This window comes from Lupinus angustifolius, chromosome LG14 (genome assembly GCF_001865875.1).
Source record: "Lupinus angustifolius cultivar Tanjil chromosome LG14, LupAngTanjil_v1.0, whole genome shotgun sequence".
NCBI classification, from domain to species: Eukaryota; Viridiplantae; Streptophyta; class Magnoliopsida; order Fabales; family Fabaceae; genus Lupinus; species Lupinus angustifolius.
This window is the reverse complement of record NC_032022.1, coordinates 11,951,107-11,959,473: the sequence shown is the minus strand read 5'-3', so window position 1 is coordinate 11,959,473 and position 8,367 is coordinate 11,951,107. Positions and strand designations below refer to the sequence as shown.

The following is an 8,367-nucleotide window of genomic DNA, read 5'->3' as shown; positions in this document are numbered from 1 at the left end:
GGGACCTGTACTCTTGGTTATTTTCGAATAGTATATTCGGAGGATATTGGTGAAAGGATGGATGAAACAAGCATAACATTCATACATTGAGATTGTGGACTTTGATCCTCATAATTTGAGATTATAACATCATTCATCATTTGTCTTTGGATCGCGTTTTGTTTAGATGGATCATTCTGCGAGGATTCGGAGTTACCGCTTCTCGATGTCCCAGGAGAGGGCATGGAGGATTGAGGGAGATTGGTACACCTACACAAGCCTTTGTGACTTAGATCTGTGTAGGGTACTTTTTGATGTGCTGGATGTCTCAGCCTTTTGTGTAATTTCAGTTTGGGCGAATATTTCTTACGCCTTGTATTTCGTACATATATTTTCCATTATTAAATGAAGTATTATTCAAAGTTATATTGTGTTATTTTTTGTTACCATTAGGTAACGGTTTTTATTTAACGCAATATATGTTACTTAAAGTGATGTCTCGAAAAAGAAACGAATATAAAGATAATAAGTTTACGTTACATTATTCAAAAAAAATTTACCCATTTTTGGGCATTATATTTATGGAGTAATTTTCGAGGCGTTACAAATCTCAACCATTGATTTTTTTTAATTCAAGAGACAAAATGGGTGAAACTTAAATGTCATCTAAAAATCCTCTTTTTTTATCTCTAATCACGTATTTCACTCACCTGTTTTGTCCGTTGAATTTAAAAAAATCAATGGCTAAAATTTAAGTGTAACTAATGTAACTTAACTTAAATGTAAACGAATCTATCTTCATATATATATATATATATATAGGTCACTATAAGCCCATAGGGTCATCTCTCAAACCTACCATTATTTTTTATATTCTTCATACCTCACCTTCCTCCATTCTTCAAACTCAAATGTCCTTCTCTATTCTACAAACTATGGATTGACAAAATTATATTAACTCCATTCAAATTCATTGTAAATTAAATTGAACAATTAAAGTTAATAAATTTAAATGCATACAATCGTATAAAATTTGAAGAATCAATGTATTCAAATTAATCTATTATAAATAAATTTTAAATTCACTTATATAATTATTAGAATGAATATTTTGATCATATTAAAGCTCACTAAGAAATAATCAAGAATATGATCATTGGTGGAACAATACCTAAATCTAAAGATGCTCCAACATCTTTTCATTATTCATTTAAAAAATAATGTATTAAAACATTGTAAGAATGAGAAACTAAAACATTGATGGAAAAATGTATATTTTTGAAAAAAAGTAAATTAGTTAATAAACTTTACTTTTTGATAACCCAAAATACAAGTATTTTTTTCACTATATAGGCAAAGTTGTCAACAAGTTTTTTGATAATTATAGTTCATCACAAAACTTATTTAATACTGCAATACGAGGAATCAGAAATAAAAGGTACTTACTAACTTACAAATGATAAATATAACTATTTATTGTTCGGGTCATGTCTTTATAAACTAGTCTTTAGCTAGAAAGGTCATTTTTTAATTTCATTTGCATCTGATTGCTTCTCTCCACTGGCTTTTGTGTGGTCCATCTCCATGGATTCCTCCTCGATTGTAGATTCTTTCTTTGGTGCACCTTTGTTGTCACGGTATATGAAATACAATATTAATTGCATTGCCCCTAAAGCAGAACCAACACCATTAGGTACCTGGAAAAAAACCAACATGTCTAGTATTTTTCATTGTCATTACATAAAAAGTTGAATTATACTCATTTTTTAACAAATATTGAAAAAATGAAGAGCTTACAGCAACAAATGGGTCACGACCTAGGAGACCAAACACAAACCATGAAGTGCCACATAGAAACACAAACAACGACAGGAAGAATGGCATGAACTCCACACTCTTTGTTCTGATCACTACTCTCTGCACATAAGTTTTATATCGATAGTAAGTTTTTAAGTGTTATTGCTTAAATACAAATATATGGTTTAATTTCTTTGATGGTTTTGCATGTACCTTGTTAAAATGAAAGCGTCTTCATATTTTTATAAAGAGAATAAAAGATTTTGTCATACGTTATTTTTCTTAGTTACTAAAATCATGATATGTGTTATATTTAATCATTTTTTATTAAAATATTTTTAAAAATTAAAAAAATATTATATATATCAAAATTTTAATAGTTAGAGGAGATAACTTATGTCATGATATTTTCTTCTATAAATATACATATATTTTTCATATAAGATCCATCATGATTAGTTATATGGTTCACTCAGTACATTTCAACAAAATTGTGTTTCTCTTTAAGTGGACTTTGGTTTTTTCTCTCTTACTAATCAAGAAAGTGTCCAAACCCTTGTCTCTAAAACCAATTTGTACACTTTGCTAATCAAATAATTCAGCCATAGTTTTACCATTGTTCAAGTTTCAATATGCAAGTCAAAGAACAAGACTTAAATATCTTAATCAAAAGTTTTAAGTTTCCCTTATTTCTTCATTATTGCAATATTACCAAAGCAGTGGCAACTAAGCCATAAAGGGCTAGGGATCAATGTAAACAAAGGCACAATCATTTAAGTTGCTAGAAACTTAACTTACCATAATTGAGAGTGGAGAACCATACATGATGATGGAAAATACCGAGGCGGCGAAGCCACAAAAGAGCTTCCTGGAATTGCCATGCAGTGCAAAGAGTGACACAAAAACAACAATAGAGAACACTACTAGTACAGAAGTGAAGAGGCCAAGAATTTTAGCCTTTTGTTTACTAGGTGCAAATATGACGAAGATCATAACATATATGATTTCAATCACTGATCCAGCTCCATTGATAGTTGATACTGGTATATTGTCTGGAGACACAAAAGGTAAACCATACCTGTGGATTTTCAAAATCATAAGGGACTTGAAATTGGAAACACAAAAAAAAAACAATACTCAACTTCTGTAATTTTCTATGCCATGATTTAGCAATTGAAAGGGAAAATTGGGATATAATTTTTTTTGTCTTACAAATAGATACAAAATATATTTACTAAGCATTATCTTGAAATATTCAACACCTTTGTTGTGCACCTAATGATAACACTTTTAAAGTACCTATACTTTGTGTTATAAACCAAAAAGTGTCTGAAAAAGTGTTACACTATCTCTGATGTGCATAAAAAATTTAGTTTATTAATCAATCATGTTATTATGATTAGAAAACTTTTCTCAATCAAAAGAACATGTACTAATAAAATATTACTGAGTTAAATGATTTTTTTCTAGAGGAGATAGAGCAAATGAAATTACATAGATATTTCTTAAAGTTGAAGCACAACAAAAGGAAGATGGATCCAATGACTATAATCATATGAAAGAAGAGAGAAAAATGTATACATCGTAATGTATGAGTTTTATACAATGTCATTGTTTCATCAACAATTCATGTTTTATTATCATTGACTCTTCAAAAAGTAAATAAATAAATGATTAATAATATACTGAATGTGTATAAATCTTTATATCAACGGTGCGTGCAATTGAATTGACACAAGATTTGAGAGGAGGCCAGGTGTCCATAAAGAAAAAAGAAACAAGCAAGAAAGCTTACCAAGTAGAAAGGAGACAATTGAGAAGTGTCATAACATATGGAATGCCTGAGAACTTCTCTGTGGATTTATTTGTTATAATCCTCTTGAATGTTATCCTAAAAAATATTTTTGTCACAATTTTCACTCAAACTTGTACTATTCCATACATACAAAAAAGTGTTGATTTTATAGACATCTATGCAGAATTAGTTGAAATGCTGGGTTTTGCAAACCATATTTAGGAGTCAAGAGTCAAGCAAGAGTTGTTTCCAGTACTAGAAAACCAGGAAAAATATAAATTTCTTGATTTTTAATTTTTTATTAAAAATAAGTTAAAATTATACTCATTAAAAATTAATTTTCATAACATGTCATAATTTCATTCAGTAGTATAAGACTCATAATAAATAGGGGAAAAACATACCAACTTTTTCTTGTGATGGGATAGCTGTCACTAGTTCCAAAAAAGTAAAAATCACTTCTTTGATTTCTTTCATGTAACTTTGAAAAACAATTTTTTAAGTCAAGTTTATTTTTGTGGTTATTCGTTAGATTTCTGTTGCTTTGGGCTCCCCCATACATAAGAATAAGCTATAAGCTAGATATAGGAGATGATCTAAATTTCTTGAAGTGTTATGTTTTCTTTGGGTAAGGACAAGATAAAGTAAAATAAATATTTAACTTCAAGGTAGAAGAACTCATAACTAGCAAGAGATGGAAAGGGAGAGAAGCCATAACAATTTCAGAGATGGAGAAATAATAAAGATTGAAGGAGTGTTATATGATGCATACGATGGAGCCAAGAAAAGAAATAGAGCAGAAGCATTGCCTGCACCAACAAAGAAGAACAATGAGAAACAGAGGAAATACAAGTTCATACGGGAAAATAAGAGTCTGTTTACGAATTGAGTTTTCGAGGAAAATGAAAATTAAAAAAAGTTTCAAAACCATCTCAAAATGTTTTTTATGTCTCTCAACCCTTCAGTTTCATCCATTCCTCTTCATCCATTCCTCTCGTAAACCCAATTCGTAAACTATCCATAAGAGGAATAGAATAAAAAAAAGGAAGGTTAACTATTAACATACCAAATATGCCAAACACCAAATGCAAAATAGCCATGACCTCAAAAGCTTGGAGTTGAACCTTGTAATTGTTATTTTCTTCTTAATCCAGCACAAGTGGAAAGAGATATATCCCTAGAAGTAGAGAGAACCAAGTACTCAAACCAATGCTTGTGTCTCTAGAAATTGCAACGAGGTACAATGATATATGGGAGAGTACAAAGTTAGTGGGGTTTATATAGGAAAAGGAAACAATTAGTTCAAGGTACTTCTACTTTTGAATACAGGAAAAAAACTGTAGAATACTAAATTTTATCATATCCTTGGAGATTTAATCATATACGATCTGTAATTGTGCCAACCCAAATGAACAATGCAGATGCTATATTCTGTCATACTCGTAACTCACGGGATGAGGTAAAGCAAAAATGGTAGTTCCACACTTTCACATGACATGTGCACTACGCATGTGTACAATTTCTGCAATTAAAAGAACAGTTGCAATTATATTTTAAGGGACTAGCAATTATATTTTAAAGAACCGGATCCAGTTACATTTTAATTATTTATTCTATGAAAATTTAATGTTTATGTTATTTAAATTAATAAATTTGAATCATTAGATTTTCATAGAACGAATAACTAAGATATGAAATATGTTCTTTTTTTAATTTATTACTAAAATAAGTATATGATATCTCATTTGATAAAGAGAATTTTGTTGAACATAATGATCATCCTATCATATGTGAATAGAATTATATAAAAGCGATTGGTGAGTATTCGTCCGAATTTATTCTAAAATTAACATGGAAAACCTGATGTGATTATGTTCAAATTCGGGTTTTATTCGAGTTCAACTCTCGAGTTTGGTATGGTTGATATCCTACTTCGAACACGCCCTGAACCCGATTAATATATATAATTACAATCTTACATATAAATACATATATAAATCCTACATATATATATATATATATATATATATGAATTTGACATATATAGAACATATATAGAAATACATGTTTCGGGTGGGTTTCTATCGGGTTTGGGTTACCCGAAACCTGATGGGTTCGAGGATGATTCATTATTTTCAACCCCAGTTATTTTGTGTTGGAGTTTTAGATTTCGAGTTGGGATTAGATAAGCACAAACTTGATCTTAACCTATCTTATTGTCATTCATATATACATATGGTAACAAGGGTAGCCATTATTAGACCAGGGTGTGGACACCCCTTTCACAAAGAAATTGTATATATTATTGTCTTAGGTATTATTTTTTTTATTTTTTAGTTGTATAAAATTGCATCAATATTTCTCAGATATTCAAATCTAATAGGATCGAACTCATGACCTCCAATTCATTGCCAATAGGTATAATCATTGAACCAATTATCATTCTGTTTCATATATTATGAAACCAAAATATGTATATACGTGCTATGTGAATTCAGATATTTTGAAAATATCTCTCATAGGCTACTTAAACCATTATTAACTTATTAATGAATCAATGGATTTGGTCAATGCAATTAAACAAATTAACATAAAAATGTTATAACATTAACTAACTTTTTTAATAATTTACATTCCAAATTTTAAAACATTTTAATTATCTAATTAAACAACATGAAAGCTTAGTGCAATAAAATGTCTGAGATAAGTTAAAAATATTATCAAACAATATATATTTTATACTTTAATCACAATAAAAGTAAATAAGTGAGTTTAAAACTTAATAAAACAATTAAGTATTTATTATAATGTAAACTAACAAATGAAAAATATAATTCTAATAATGACAAATATAATTGCAAATGAGTTAAATCCATCATATTCACTTCCTTCCAAAAGGACGACATTTTGATCTTTTTCCGAACATTGATTGATTCTAATAACAACTTTACTCAGGGTAAAACTTCCACTTCATGCCTAGGTTGTTTTGAGTAAAAACATATTTTGTTTCTCAAATTTTTTTGAGCATAACAATTTGATCCATAAAAAATTGAAATTCCAAAATAGTCCCTAAGAATATCAAATGTATGTTAAATTAGTTATTTTTAGCATTTTATAACCCTTAACATAGATTATTTAAACTTTCATTCATGCTCTTTAAGTATTAGTTTAAATTTTTATTTTTCAGGATTAACTTGGTACAAGTAAATTTGAATGGAGAAATGAAATTCACTAAAAAAACTTAATGACTAAATGTTACATGATACTTATCCAAACATCATAGTTTTGCAATGTATTTTTCCTGGGATATTACGTAACTGATTAACTGCTATATCTTTTTAATGAGACTAAATATTTTATCAAAACTGAATACATTACAGAAGTGCAGAAAGAAGTCACATTATCCATCCAAGAATATTATATTTTTAAACCACTAAGATATTAACCTATCCTTTTCACACTGCAGTCTGCAACATGCATGTTGGCAGAGATTCCATAGAGACTGTTTGTACTTTATAGAATTTATTTAACTTTTTCTTTCTCCACTTTAATGAATAGAATGATATGATTTATTACATGTTTTTAATTTTTTTGATATATTCTCAAAATTAAATTTTAAAAATTAGCATTTTCCAATAATCAAAATTTAAAAGAGCTAATAGTATTTTCTGAACAGCGATATAAATTATAAAACCGAGTTTCTATTATTTTTGGAACACCCTTCATTATGGCTTTTGTGACCTTCCTTCAATTTGGCTAGGCAAAGCTACCTTTTAAAGTGCCCATAGCAGTATACTGTATGTGTAACATATTATACACGATTTGCACCTTGTTGCTTGTGGAATTATTGCTTCGAATCCATGAAGTTAATTTTGGGTTAGTTGTTAATGTATTATCTCATATCAAAATTACTAATGAGTATGTAACTATCTAAGTATATTAGTTATTTTATTTTATTTTATTTTTCCTATTTTTTACATCATACAATCAAATGAGAATTTCTCTTTCTCTTTCATGCCACCCACAAAATTTCAATGTCTTTGATGGGAAAAATAGGTACTAGGTATCAATGGTATTGAATGAATACGTGAATATGATTTTGTGGGAAACTTTGAGGTGAGAAATATAGAAGAAAGAGTGGTTGTCCGAAAATGTTGTCCCCAACTCTTTTTTACTAGAATCCAAATTCTCTATGCCAAAATTTTCCGTTTCTCTATATGTGTCTAATGATGTTTTACCAAATATCTACATGTATTCGTATGATAATTAATAAAAATTTAAATGAGATGTGTGTTATTTATAATAAGGGTATATGGAATAACCATTTTGTTGGTTCAAGTAATTGTAGAAGCTTAAGATAGTAAAACTTATTGGAAAATAAAGCTACCAAGCATAAACAAGACAACAACAATAACATTTAATCGATTAGCTGGTTAGAAAATCAAGTAAGGCATTAGCTGAACAATTCTTGTAATTGACACATTTTGCACATTTAACACATGTTGAAATTATTTTATAACATGTGTTTACTAGTTTGTTAGGAGAATTAGTTAGAGTTTGTTTTCCATTTAGTTAGTTTTCTATTTTTACAAGGCAATGTGCTTCAATATATATAGCACTTATAGCCTTCTTTGTAACTCAATCAATTTTGATAAATCAATGAGAATGAGTTGTATTTTCATTTCGTAATATGATATCAGAGCCTTCATCCTAAAAGTTTTGGTCACCGCTGCAAATTCTCTATTATTATATTCCTTTACAACTTGTTACAACTCTTTCTGCACTTTCCTCGGATT

The 8,367-nt window shown here is 28.9% G+C and overlaps 1 protein-coding gene across 1 annotated transcript; it reads right to left on the bottom strand.

The window, feature by feature from the left end:
- On the bottom strand, window positions 1,330–4,839 carry LOC109326180 (bidirectional sugar transporter SWEET1-like). The gene is made up of 6 exons (XM_019558867.1): window positions 4,638–4,839; window positions 4,344–4,380; window positions 3,572–3,667; window positions 2,575–2,854; window positions 1,777–1,896; window positions 1,330–1,676 (listed from the first exon to the last, which is right to left on the bottom strand). Exons 1-6 carry the CDS (start codon window positions 4,669–4,671, stop codon window positions 1,500–1,502), a joined length of 744 nt encoding a protein of 247 aa, XP_019414412.1. The 5' UTR covers window positions 4,672–4,839; the 3' UTR covers window positions 1,330–1,499.